Source organism: Neoarius graeffei, chromosome 11 (genome assembly GCF_027579695.1).
Source record: "Neoarius graeffei isolate fNeoGra1 chromosome 11, fNeoGra1.pri, whole genome shotgun sequence".
In the NCBI taxonomy this organism is placed as follows: Eukaryota; Metazoa; Chordata; class Actinopteri; order Siluriformes; family Ariidae; genus Neoarius; species Neoarius graeffei.
In genome coordinates this window covers 81,166,364-81,181,072 of record NC_083579.1, presented here as the reverse complement: position 1 = coordinate 81,181,072, position 14,709 = coordinate 81,166,364, and the positions used below count along the sequence as shown (strand labels likewise).

The 14,709-nt window shown below is 42.7% G+C and overlaps 1 protein-coding gene across 2 annotated transcripts in view; it reads left to right on the top strand.

Moving 5' to 3' along the window:
* The first annotated feature begins 456 nt into the window (after positions 1-456).
* abhd12 (abhydrolase domain containing 12, lysophospholipase) overlaps positions 457-14,709 on the top strand; it is a 71,116-nt gene continuing 56,863 nt past the window's right edge. Inside the window, exons 1-2 of one of the 2 annotated variants that reach the window (XM_060934790.1) lie at positions 457-577; positions 1,514-1,655. In XM_060934790.1, coding sequence (XP_060790773.1) covers positions 1,516-1,655 — 140 coding nt within the window. In that variant the 5' untranslated portion in view covers positions 457-577; positions 1,514-1,515. Of the gene's footprint in view, positions 578-1,260; positions 1,656-14,709 lie in introns of those variants that run through there. The other variant, XM_060934792.1, reaches the window with a different exon arrangement.

Here is a 14,709-nt window from a genome sequence, read left to right as displayed (position 1 = left end):
AGAGCAATGTCCAACCTACCCAGAGCAGCCTGGGGGGCACTTGCTCAAGGGCACTTGCTCAAGGGCACTTCAGCCATTTGTGCTGGTCCAGGGACTCGAACAAGCAAACTTTTGGTCCCAAAGCTGCTTCTCTAACCATTAGGCCACGGACGTTTGTTTTATTAGATAAACAAATTCCAAAGCCCAGTTCAGCTGCCCAGACTGACTGTATACAGCTGCTAACACTGGGTGTGACTGAAACACTGCAGGTTAATAATGAAGAGGGGTGTCCGTATACTTTTGACCATAGTGTATGTGGTCCTTGAGCACTTTAGCGCACAGTCAAAGGCTGAATCCTAAATGGCTCACTACTGTATAAGAAGTGCACTAGTTAGGGTAGAAAAATCATTATTTCGTTCCCTACGTAGGACACCAGTGTAGTGAGAGAGAAGCTTTTTGGGAGTCAGCCACTGCTCCCTCAAAGCTCCCTCAGGAACCGGTTTGTCTGAAACTGTCCTGGGAAAAGAAAAGAGAACTGCGGAGTAACTTGGACAGATATTTCAAAGTTTTGATGAAGTCGAAACAAAATGAGCTCCAGGTTTGTTTTTTCTGTAGTTTATTTGTGACACAGGACTTGTATTTTCTTTACGTTTTGTAAAATAACGAAACGTGATACTAAAACTCATCCTGGTTATATAGAGACAACGGAGAACTTATAAATTAGATATGAGATAACATTAGTTAGTTAATAACCTCATTACCTAATGGTTTATAATTAAATATGTATAAGTCGATAAATATTAATATTTCAGTGCTTTCACATTTCATGACTTCACTCATTACTCGGATGTCAGGTATGTTAGCTAGTTGCGTAAAGTAAGATTGAACCTGTTGTTAGCTCGGTAATGTAATTAAAATGACGAATTAAACTTCAAAACAGCTGAGAAAATGAACAAATCCCGACAGATCGATGCAGGTCAAACAAATAAATCCGGAAACGGTTCAAAGCATGTTTATCCCGCCTGTATTCGTGTCGCATATAGAGTCATAGCTCAGGGGGCGGGGTTTGCCCCAAAAAGAGTGGGTTAAGAATATCACTTGTCGCTGTGTTACCATAGCCAAGATGGCTGCCGCAGGTCTTTTCTGATTGGCTGTTACGGGAACCTGGAGGAAAGGTTGCGCGTGTTCTATTGGTTGTTTAAGGAACGTGGGAGATAAGTTGCGCGTCTTTGATTGGCTGCCTGGTAAACCTGGGGAAAAGGTTGCATAGATCAGCTGCTCTCTGCAGCACATATCGCAGTTTGTGAAAACGATGTAGAAGAGAGAAGTGCAGGAGAGAGAGAGAGCTAAACGTCAGACGTGGGCGAAGCTTCGGATCACAGTCACCGCCTGTCTTTATTAATGCGGAAACTGGACGATTAATCGGTTCAAGAACTCGTATTATTTATTGTCATCTCATCTTCTGTCCTCTCTTCCTCCTCCTCTCCTCTCCTCTCCTCTCCTCCCCGCACCTGGTCCGCTCGTGTCATCTCAGCGATGCGAAGGCGGAATAACTCTCCCTCCGAGGAGCGCGGAAGCTCGGTTACCGACAGGCTGCAGAACCGGGCGGCGGATCTGAAGGAGAGGGGAGACCGGAAGACCGAGGCGGAGAAAGCCATGGGACGGAAGTGCAGAAGGTAAGAAACACGATTCGATTAATCGGTGCAGTGCTGCATGTGGGCACCTTGTTTTAAATGAAGAGTCATGATGCTGCACTAGTCTGTCACTGAATGTCAAATTGCATTGCATTGCATTGCATTGCATTGCATCGCATCTGTTGCCTTCACTGACCTGAACTTCTCATCAGATCTGACTGGACCATTCAGCTCTTTCAGCCATTCATCCAGCTTTGGTGAAGTTTGTAGTTTTTCAATTTGGATTATTTTCAAACAGGAGCAGTGAGTCCTAACTGAGCCACAAGCCATTTACATGCCGTCACAGTCTTGCTCAGTGATCACCGACCCTGTTCCTCCCTGAAGACTTTAGCTCCACCTGACCATCTAATGTTCTTAATGTCTTAAGACGTTCCTGATCAACTAATAGGCATGTGCTAGATTTTGATTTTGGTTGTACATGAAACCTCCAGGAAGGTAGATCTTCAGGAACAGCGTCGGTGAGCATTGGTCTAACTGATGAAGCTTGTACGTATTGAACTTTCTAAAAGTCTGTCTTGTCCCTGGATAAAGGGTTCAGAAGTCAGTACTGTGAGGACTTGTAAATAATTCTGTTACTCACTGAGTTGAGTGAACGTAATTCCACCGTAGTCAGGAACAACTGGATGTCTTGAGCAACTGAAACATGGATCCTCCCGTGAAAACCTCTGGAAGCTTTGAATCTTTTTTTTTTTCCCCCCAAGTGAAGTTCAGTGTTTCCCCTACCATTATACTGGGGAGGAGGAGCCCCCCCCCCACCACACCCCCACACACACATTTTAAGGTCTGAGAAAAACAAAACAACAGGAGTGCAATTCTGTTGTACAAATTGTTCTAATTATTGTTCTAAAATGAATGTGGAGACTTTAACTGTTGACTCCTTTAACTTTGTTCAGGTCTAAATGCTCTGTAATCAGAGCCGCTGGGAGGGGTCCTGCAGGTGACCCTCCTCATCCAGCACCCCCACCAGTAAACTTGGGGGAAACACTGAAGTTGAACATCATGCACTTTTTTAGGAAAAAAGAAGAAAAAAAAAAGCTACTGACAATTTAGAGTACAAGCTCTTGCCACAGGAGCCTTTTGTACCTTTTGCTTGCATGTAATTGTACAGGAATGCTATAATGAACCATAACCGGACCTTAAAATGGACTTATTGATGTGTGCCTGAGGGTATGATCATGTTTGTTTGTACTTCAGAGGGCAAACCATTATTTCTGACTGTACAGGTCCAGCTGCGTATACTTATGAGATAATCTAAAGATACAGATAGGAATGTACTGATTCAATACTCAATATCAAGGCTGAAACGCTGGATTAATGAGGTTAGACATTTTCTGATTCCATCCACTTATAATAAACCACCTGTGCTGAATCGTATGACTCAGGAACAGAAGATGAGATGAGCGTGATCAACATAATTAAAAATGGAAAAAGCATGATTGGTGCTTCCTCAGATCTGAAGATTAAATCTTTATAATATTTGTGTGAAATTGAGCTGAAATGTTTGATTTGACTTTTTTTTTTTTTGGTCATCGTGTGCAAACCTTATGTGCTACATTATAAACTTTTTGTTAGAAGAGGATAATAGTCATAAACCCATACATTTCCCTCACTCTATCCACTCGAACGCATTTAAGAAGCTAACTAGCTTGCCGTACATTGTTGGATTATTTTTAGATGCAGTTTTTTAGGATTCTTGGCAACCAAAACAAGGGACTCGGCTGTACGTTGGATCTTTGCAACAAATACAGTATATAATTTAATTACCTTTGTGCTAATGTAAAGAGAAGGCAACTTCAGCATGAACCACTTGGCTTGTTTGTGCGCTTGTTAATCTACCATCCTCTTTGGGAGGATGTGATTTCTCTAATCTGTCTGCAAATAGATCTCTGAGGACTTCGGTGCTGTGAAAGCTTAACAACAAACACTCCCTGTGTGCTTCGAGTTTGGTTAACAGTAGAGCTGTAGTGTAGATTTTAAAATAAATTCCCCTGAACCACGTCATCTTGGAGAATCAGAGACTGGGAATTGCACATTGAAGTGCTTTCTTTCTGATGCGTATGATTATCTCATCAGGTAATTATTCAGTGGGTTATCATATCATAAAGTGAAGGAGCCATTCATTTCTTCATCGTTGTGGCCACTAGGACGAGGAATTTCACACTTTCAGAACTAGGTTTATTGCCAAGTCCGTTCTTACATGCAAGGAATTTGCTTTGGTGATTGGTGCTTGAACAGGTAAGATTGAAGAATTAAAAAAAAAAAGAAGACTCTAAAATATGTACGGTATGTCCTGGAATGTGCAAAAATGGGTCACATAATGAAGAGTCATGACATGAATGTGTGAGAAGAAGAGAATATGCACAGTGGGTTAAATAAATGACCGAGCTATAAAGCGTGAGCCAGAATGTGCAATAAAAGTTCACAGAATGAAGATGCAGGACATGACCATGGGATGTGCAAAATCGCAATTCCAAGACGAAGTGCATTAATGTCACAGATTGAAAATGTGAGGTTAGAGTTTAGTCAGTGGGGTCTCTGACCGTATTGATGAGGCAGCTGCAGTGGGGAGAAAGCTGGCCTTATGGTGTGAGGTTTTGGTTCTCATGGATTACAACCTCCTACCAGAGGGGAATGATTTGAAAAGTTTGTGTCTGGGGTGAGAGGGGTCGGCCATGATCCTTTCTGCTCTCTTCAGGGTCCTGGACTCATTGGAGAGGTGCTTTGAGGACACTTGGGAGAAAATCTTGTATCAAGAAGAAGAAGAAACCTTTGTCACATGCACACTTCAAGCACAGTGAGATTCATCCTCTGCATTTAACCCATCTGAAGCAGTGAACACGCACACCCAGAGCAGTGGGCAGCCACACCAGAGCACCTGAGGAGCAGTCAGGGGTTCGGTACCTCACTCAAGGGCACCTCAGCCCAAGGCCGCCCTGCGTTAACCTAACTGCATGTCTTTGAAACTGTGGGGGAAACCGGAGCACCCGGAGGAAACCCACACAGACACGGGGAGAACATGCAAACTCCACACAGAAAGGCCCTCGCCGGCTACTGGGCTCGAATCCAGAACCTTCTTGCTGTGAGGCGACAGCGCTAACCACTACATCAGTAGTAGAGTACATTCCTTCTCTTTCTGTGCCAAAGACGGCCTCCTACATTTTAAGATTCTCCACCGTACGCACTGGAGTAAGGAGAAGCTCTTGAAGATCTACCCACACACAAACCCCCTTTATGCCCGATGCCAGCAAGCCCCAGCCTCTTCAATACACATGTTCTTGTCTTGCCCCTCTCTCCACAGTTATTGGACTGACATTTTCAATATTCTATCTACTATATTAAATGTACCTTTTGATCCTATTCCAGTAACTGTGTTTTGTTTGGAATTCTACCCTCCACCCTACTGATCCCTAAATATAAGGCTGACTTCATAGCATTTGCTACTCTATTAGCTCGGAGATTAATCTTAGAGTTGGAAGTCTTCCACTCCACCAACAATCTTTCACTGGTTAAGAGACCTTTTGCTCTATTCCAATCTTGAGAAGATGAGGGCTATGTTGCATGGCTCCACCACAAAATTTTACAAGATATGGAACCCTCTTCTTGAATTTCTGGAATCAATTCAGTTCTTTTCTGCCAATTTATAATCCACTTCATATATCTATATATTTGTGTCACCTGCATAGTTTGAGTATTGTACATTAGTGTAGAGAACACTGTAAAAACCCGCCTCCTTTCTACCTCGATTGTAAGTAAAGCTTCCTTTATGTAGGCCTTAATATTCACACAGGCCCCCTTTTTAATTATTTTGTTTATTTTTATTTTTTTTTGTTTTTGTGTGTGTCTAATTTGTAATCTCAAGTTTCAAGTTTATTTTTTATAGTGCTTTTAAAAAAAAGACGTCGCAAAGCAGCTTTACAGGATTTTAATGACTTAAAACATGAGCTAATTTTATCCCTAATCTATCCCCAATGATGAAGCCTGTGGCGACGGTGGCAAGGAAAAACTCCCTCAGACCTCGAGAGGAACCAGATTGAAAAGGGAACCCATCCTCATTTGGGTGATAACAGACAGCGTGATTATAACATTTTTAACATGAAGTCAGTTTCGTTGATGTTAAACTCTTCATTGATGGAAACTTGAGTGCAAAACTGTTCATGCAGTCCTAAAGTTATCGAGTCAACTGTAGTCCTCAGCCATAAAAGCATTACTGTAAGAGTCCAGAGCGTCCTCCAGGCGCGACCCCCAACTGTCCACATGGGGCCGTCCTCCACAGGAGCGATGTGATGAGACTCCAACCAGACACAGGGCACCAGGATGGATCAGGCAGGTCCGAGGAGCAGAAGAGGTTCAGCATCTCAATCCCAGGACCAACATGTAACTCAGAGGGACAGATTTGGGGGGGGGAGAGAAAACACAGGTTGTTAGGTATGCCCAATGCCACCTGAATAAGTAGGAACAGTATACATATTGCACTGAGTACAAGCAGGGACTCCGGCAACTAACTCTGACAGCATAACTAAAAGGGGAGAGCCAGAAGGTAACTCAGGCATGAGGGGCCCCGGGACATAAAGCAGCAGCCACTACACCGTCAACAAACTCGAGTGAGCAAGCGAGTGGGGACTGACAGCATCCATACATCCCAGTTTACCAAAACACTCTGTCTGAGGATCCTCCAGATCTACTCCTTTACCTCAGAAACACCATTAACACAAGGCTTGACTCAAGAGATATGTTTTCAGCTGAGACTTAAATGCTGATGTGATCTGTGTTACATCTGTCGGTGTGAATGTATACCCAAGTTTAACACGCGTGTATTTCTTGAAAGCTGGCCTAAGTCAGTGTTTAAGTTCATGTTCTTTCACTGCCACCTTTGGCCAGGCGTTAACATTCTGTTTGTATGATTTTATGTGCATTAACTTTATTACTGTGTACTGTCAATTGTAATATTCATAAAACAATAAAAATAGTTGGCAAAAAAAAGGGTCCTGGACTCGTACAGGTCCTGAAGAGACAGAAGGTTGCAGCTGATCGTCCTCTCAGCAGAGCGAATGATGCGCTGCAGTCTGCCCTCGTCCCTGGCAGAGGCAGCAGCGTACCAGATGGTGATGGAGGAGGTGAGGATGGACTCCATGATAGCGGTGCAAAAGTGCACCATCATTGTTGTTTTTGGCAGATCAGACTTCAACTGCTGCAGGAAGAACATCCTCTGCTGTGCTTTCTTGGTGAGAGAGCAGGTATTTATCTCCCCCTTGAGGTCCTGAGTGATTATAGTGTCCAGGAAGCAGAAATACTCCACAGAGGTTACTCGGGAGTCAAACAGGGTGATGGGGGAAGGAGGGTGTGCTAGAGCTCCTCCTGAAGTCTACAATCATCTCCACTGTCTTTAGAGCATTAAGCTTTAAGTTGTTCTGCCTGCACCAGGACACTAGATGGTCAATCTTCCACCTGTAGGCAAACTCTTCCTCATCAGAGATGAGTCCAGTGAGGGTGGTGTCGTCTGCAAACTTTAGGAGCTTGACAGACTGATGACCTGAAGGTGCAGCTGTCGGTGCACTGGGAGAAGAGTAGAGGAGAAAGGACGCAGTCTTGGGGGGCACCTGATGGTCAAAAGAGATTTGGAGTATGGCAGCAGTGAACTGAGTTCTGAACATTGTTCCTCAAAACTGCCTGGTAAACAGTCTCGTGATCTCAGTTTTGCAAACCTGTTTTTTGTTTGTGTGTGTGTGTATGTTTTGTTAGCTTGTGGTTAACTTGATGCATGCTGATGAGTTCTTCAGGTCAACCTGACCTGAGGTTATGAAGCTGCAAAGAAAAGGTGCCACATATGCAAATGTTCAGCGGTCTGGAAGTTTCACACAAGGTCATGTCATTTATAGCATGCAGCACCAGTTATGACATTCTCATAGTCAGTCTCTCTGAAATGGTTTTGTTAAATTAATTAAAAACCGTATCAACACAATGCATCAACAGTATTGGCTGTAATCTGTAAGCAGCCGAGATGTCCACTGCAGGATATTGCACATTTTGCTGAATTGTATTGGCCCCGTGATGCTCAGAAAAAAGCATTTCAAAACTCTACTTGGGGTGTTTTCACTAAAATCATTGGTCTGGTTTAACAGTACACATAATTAAACAGGCCATAAAACAAAAAAGCTTTGGCTGAGGGACGTGAAGTGTGGAGAACATGAACAACTCGCTGTCATAAATGCAGAAACAGAAACCTTTCTTTACCAAGTATGAAGAAATTGCCCGAGTGTGGATAACACCATGCTGGTACTCAGTAAATTATTATATATTATATACCTACTTTAAACGACTGTCACTTTTGTCTAGAGCATGTGAGTTTTCTGCAGCAGTACAGCTCTCAGCTTGCAGTTCAGTTTAACACAAGCGGTAACCTCCGCTCCTGAAAACTGAAGCCAATGTGGAAGTGCGAAAATCTGCAGCTCCCCGAATGGCCACTTGAGGCAGCCTCCAAAACCAAGTTGATTATGTTGAGCCTTGCATTTATGCGTAATTAGGGGCGGGGCCAATTTGAGTGACAGCTGGGTTTGTGTCGTCTTGTTAGCTGCTAGCTGGCATTACCTCAGAACTCGAGCCAATTTCACCGCAGATAATGGATTTATGTAAATAATTTATGGAGCTGGGGATGGGTGGATGGATTATTTATTATTTTTATTTTTTTGTAAACTGGCCGTTGAGGTTATGGTCTGGGAGTGGCTTCTTTCAGTTTAGGCAGTAGCTTATTGGCTAGCTTGCATAGCTAGCTTGTTAGCTTCGAGGTTAGTAGGCGTGTTCCAGCCATACTATTCCAGCAGCCAGGCTTCACTATCCCCGCCCCCTTCTCCATTTATGGACTAGCCAGGAGTTAGTTGGAGTCCGGCGCTGCTAAGATGACACCCGTAGCCTCCTTATTTGAACTTCAAACCTGTTCTTCAGAAATCCTATGAGTAACGTAATGGAGGCTCTGTCTGTTATTTTTACAGTCTATGGTTTAACAGCATGCACGTACAAAAAAATCTGCTTCCGTTCTAAATTGCATGTCAGGTTTGTTTGGTTCACTTCATGAAGTTGAGTTGATTCAGAGTCAGATCACTTTCTCGTTGTAAATGAACCGCTCTAGCGTGCACTTGGGAATGGACAGAAACCAGAGCACCTCACTCGGACGCAAATGGTCCGCTTGTTCTGGTTCACACCCGAGTGTGATTACTGTGTCCTCACCTGCTCAAATGAACTGCACTGATTTGGGGGGACACACACGAGCATTCGATTCAAATGGACTCTACAGTGCGTATCTGAAAGTACTCTTAATTAAATTACTTAAGGTGGTTTTGAAATGTCTGGTTTGTGGTTTTGAAATTAAAAGTGGGAACTGCCTTTTTTTTTTTTTTTTTTTTTTTAAATAAACGGAATACCTTTTGTAACATGCAGTGAAGTTCCCCTCACAATCCAGCAGCTGTCAATAAAATAAAATAAATGAAATATCTGATCTCCCAAGCTGTAACAGGGAGGGACCTGAACTTGCCCAGGAGTCAGAAAACTCCAGCTCTTGTACTAATGTTCAGTGCTTTTGTACTGTATGCATGTCGGAGGAGTTGCTTTGAAGAGGAGGCTGAAAGGAGGCTGTATTTCTTTCTTAAATCTTTTCCTCAATTTTCATCGGTACTAATTGATGGAAGAAAGATGCTCATTCTTATGTAGGTGTGTGATGGAAAGAGAAATGCTTTCTCCTGTAGACAGAAAGTAGTCAGTGGATTGGAAGGTGAGAGAGAGAGAGGATAAAGGAGAGAAAGTGTGTAAGCATGACAGCGAGTCTTTTTCCGCCCTGGCAATATGGCCGCCTGAGCTCAGCATGCAGACGCTGCACAATCAGCTGAAACACTCCTGAATTTAGAAGCACAAACATCTTGTCCTGCTTATCTGAGAGAAAAGAAACTCGTGCTCATGGAAGCATGATGATGATAAACCTGACCTGCTGATTGCACACTTGCACGACTCTAACTATAGAACATGTTCTCTGACCCTGCAGCTGATTCCCCCCCCCCCCCCCTCCCACCCCAAATTGTGTTGTGAAAAAGGTTTTTCTTCCACGGTAGGCAGTGATTTAAAGCTCACTACAGGATCAGTATGTCATGATTCACATTTCAGCGAAGGGATTGCTCCAGGCTTTTGCACACAAATGACCTAACTAGTTATAGAATGTATCCATAACCATGAACTTGACCATAAATCAGAGGTATTTCTGTTTTAAAAATATATATATTCATATTCCAGAGGAAAACACTTGTGTATCACATGCATCATTACCACCTGAATGAAGTATTGCAAGTGCTGTCTCATGTCTGTTTGACAGATTTGGAGTGTTTGGTGTTCCCACAAAGAGCAGCGAAAATATTGGTGCTGTTCTATTTTGGTTAAATCAGGCACTTTGAGCTCGTATCAGCACAGAGTCTCAGTGTCTAGGCCATCCTTTAAAAAAAAAAATCCGTTTCCTGTCCACCGGGTGAGCAAAAAAATTTTCAGTCGGGAGGGAGGGATTTTTTTTTTTTTAATATATGGATGGATAAGAAATCGCAATGCTGTTTGCTTTTTCTTTCAGTACTTTTTTATTACAAAAGCAGACACATTTAATAAAATGACGGTTTAATCGACTGAAACTTGTACAAAAACTTTAAGTTAGCATTTTAAATGCTGACTGCAACATTTGCAAAACTTTTACAAAGGTACTTAAAATGTCCGACACACGGACTTTTTGTAGCTCTAAATCGAGCGTTAGGCCTAGCTCGGATGAAATTACACTATTAAAATGATCACTGAATGATTTGTTTTTCTGAATCTTTACTATTTTGTTGTTCGCCAGAATACCATTTTTGCGATTTCACACTTAAGCAAATGTTTGAAAACTCCAGATCTCCTTCCTTCATGGTGGCTGCCATTTTTTTGTGTCGCACGGTGCATGCGCAGAGCTGATTCGATTCTATATTCTGCACGGAATGCAGGGCTTTCCACAAGTGCCGGCTGCCGGCCATACAGCCGACTACACAATTAAGTCCAGCCGGCTACTTTAATGACTATTTTTGTAGCCCACAGGCTCTAAATATTAATTTTCGATTTTAATAAAATTAAATGTTTATCTAACGGACTGACAATGTCAAATTGAACCGCACTCATTTAAGTTGTGATTCGTGCTGTTTGTACCGATAATAACCACAAATTCCCCGCAGACTTCGTTGATCACGGGAGAGTAACTCATCCGCGGCCCTGACATGCGGTGTGTGCGCACTCGGCGGAGGCAGTCGTGTGTCGGAGGGAACAGAAGCAGAGATGATGCTTATTTTGTCTCCGGTAAACCAGTCTTCTCTCGTTCAATTACGTGCTGGCATCAAAAGACACCGTTGGTTGTAAATGAACCCAAACTGAGTGGTTGGAGTGTATTTTCTTACACAAATGGAGAAATGTTGGCTGAGTGTTTAATTGTGTCGCCCCACTGCAGACCGTTGTCGTTGTTAATTCATAGCATGCTCAGCTGCGTGAATGTGTCATGCACCGAAAATAAGAGATTTACAAGCCAGGAACGCCTCATGATGCAATACGCAAGAAAAGAAAGCTGATTTACTGCCATTTTACTTTGAGTAAAATGAATAAATAAATGGTCTGTGGAAAATGCATTTAATCCTGGGAACTGCGTGCACAGGAGTTTATTTTGTGTTTACTCCCCCTGGCTGGCTACTTATTTGTCATGGCTGGCTAGTATGAGCCTTAGTGGAAAGCCCTGGGAATGCGTAAATGTCAAGTTCAATTTTAGATTTACGAACCCTTAAAAAAAAAAAATTCAACCGCACAAACGGCACTCACCCGGCCGGTGGACCGGAAACAGAACATTTTTTTAATAATGGCCCTAGTTCAGGAACTGCACATAGGAACAAATATGAAGAACCATAAGTGAGGCGTATTACCGTCTCTCTCTCTCTCTCTCTCTCTCTCTCTCTCTCTCTCTCTCTCATATGTTGGTAATTGTGAAATCACTTCTCGTGTGTTCAGCTCAGATAAACTGCATAGGTGGTTGGCTAGAAAGAATTCACTTTCAAGGAAACAGGATTCCTGCCATGATGACAGCCATATAACTGGTTTTCCTTTCTTTCATTGTTGTAGATTTATTTTAGATAAGTCCTGAATGTAGTCATAGTCCAACAGCTGACAAATAAATCCAAATGGTGTGTGCTGAACAATAAAGTGGTGATTCATAGTATTTTATCTTTTGTTGTAGTTGGACTTCTCTTCTGCTTGGAGGTGTGTTCACGTAGTAAATTAACAAATTGCAGCGTTCCTGCTGGGTTCTGAAAAATATTCTCCACTTTTTTTCCTTAAAAAATCAAGTTGAAGTATTCTTCAATTTTTCTTATTGTTTCATCACTTAGTCTTTATTTTTTTCTTAGTTGGCGACTTATCAAAGTGGACTTGATAGAGGTTTATACCAACCAAACTGGCACAGTTCAAATATTTGTACAGATAAAGCGAGGTCTCTCCATTCCATCTAAAATTTGGGCTCCACTCCAGACTCTAATGAGAGAGAGTTGACTTTGAGCCCCTGTGCACCATCAAGCTAAAATAACCCTCTTTAGTTTGAGCTTCCTGAAGGTTATTTTAGCAGGGAATTATTCTAAAGAGCTATTCGGACTCCCTTTAGCCTTTACTTCAACACAACACTGGATTTACAATTAAACAAAGTCGAGAAGAATCTGGGAACAAACGACAGTGAAGGAGTCTGCATTTCCTGTCAATTTACAAACCGAACACAGAATGACACCGCGATTTTCATCATACGCTCACCACAGGAGCTCAACATGCCACGCGCCCTGAAACAGAGCTCCCTTCACTCACTTGCCGGCTGACATAACTTTCACTTTAGTAGTTTTTACTGACCCCTGTTTTACTGACGCTGTCCAACGTGCACATGCGGTTAGGATAATGTGGGACGGCCTTGGGCTGAGGTGCCCTTGAGTGAGGCACTTAATTCCCAACTGCTCCCTGGGTGCTGTTAGCATGGCTGCCCACTGCTCTGGGTGTGTGTGTGTGTGTGTATGTATATATATATATATATATATATATGTATATATATATATATATATATATATATATATATATATATATATATATATATAATGTGTATATATATATATATGTATGTGTGTGTGTGTGCGCTCGCTCATTGCGCATGTGTGTCGCGCGTTTAACAATAAACATTGTCACAAAGCAGCTTTACAGAATTTCAACAACTTAAAACATGAGCTAATTTTATCCCTAATCTATCCCCAATGATGAAGCCTGTGGCAACAGTGGTGAGGGAAAATCTCCCTCAGACGACATGAGGAAGAAACCTCGAGAGGAACCAGACTCAAAAGTGAACCCATCCTCATTTGGGCAACATGAAGTCAGTTTTGTTGATTGTTATAAACTCTTCATTGATGGAAACTTGAGTGCAAAACTGTTCATGACAACTGCAGTCCTGAAGTTAGCAAGTCAACTGTAGTCCTCAGCCATAAAAGCATTACTGTAAGAGTCCAGAGCGTCTTCCAAGTGTGACTTTCAACTGTCCATATGGGGCCGTCCTCCACAGGAGTGATGTGATGAGACTCCAGCCAGACACAGGGCACCAGGATGGATCAGGCAGGTCCGAGGAGCAGAAGAGGTTCAGCATCTCGATCTCAGGATTGACATGTAACTCAGAGGGACAGATTTGGGGGGGGAGAGAGAGAAAACACAGGTGGTTAGGTATGCCCAATGTCACCTGAATAAGTAGGAACAGTATACATATTGCACCGAGCACAAGCAGGAACTATGACAGCATAACTAAAAGGGGAGAGCCAGAAGGTAACTCAGGCATGAGGGGCCCCGGGGCATAAAGCAGCAGCCACTACACCGTCAACAAACTCGAGTGAGCAAGCGAGTGGGGACTGACAGCATCCATACATCCCAGTTTACCAAAACACTCTGAGGATCCTCCAGATCTACTCCTTTACCTCATAAACACCATTAACACAAGGCTTGACTAAACAGATATGTTTTCAGCCGAGACTTAAACACTGAGACTGTGTCTGATTCCTGAACACTACTTGGAAGGCTGTTCCATAACTGTGGGGCTTTGTAAGAAAAGGCTCTGCCCCCTGATGTAGCCTTCACTATACGAGGCACCAGCAGATAGCCTGCACCTTTTGATCTAAGTAGGCGTGGCGGGTCATAGAGGACCAGAAGTTCACTCGGGTACTGTGGTGCGAGACCATTCAGTGCTTTAAAGGTCAATAGTAGTATTTTATAATCAATGTGAAATTTGATTGGGAGCCAATGCAGTGTGGATAAGACAGGGGTGATGGGGTCATATTTTCTAGTTCTAGTAAGGACTCTTGCTGCTGCATTTTGAACTAACTGGAGCTTGTTTATGCACTTATTGGAACATCCAGACAGTAAGGCATTACAATAATCCAACCTGGAGGGAACAAAAGCATGAACTAGTTTTTCCGCGTCGCGTAGTGACATTAAATTTCTTATCTTAGCAATATTTCTGAGATGAAAGAAAGCTATCTGGGTAATGTTATCAATGTGAGTTTCGAATGAAAGACTGGGGTCAATAATCACCCCGAGGTCTTTTACTGCTGCACGTGAAGAAACAGAAAGGCCATCCAGAGTTACTGTGGAATCAGAAAACTTACTTCTAGCTGCATGTGGTCCGAGTACAAGTACTTCTGTCTTGTCAGAGTTAAGCAGAAGGAAGTTAATAAGCATCCAGTGTCTAATGTCCTTCACACATTCCTCAATTCTATTAAGCTGGTGTCCCTCATCAGGTTTTGCAGAAACATACAACTGTGTGTCATCAGCATAACAGTGGAAACTAATACAATGTTTACGAATAATATCACCCAGAGGTAACATATAAAGAAAAAAGCAGTGGACCCAAGACAGAACCTTGTGGAACACCAAACTTTACCTCAGTACATCTAGAAATATCACCATTTACATCAACACACTGATAGCGATCAGT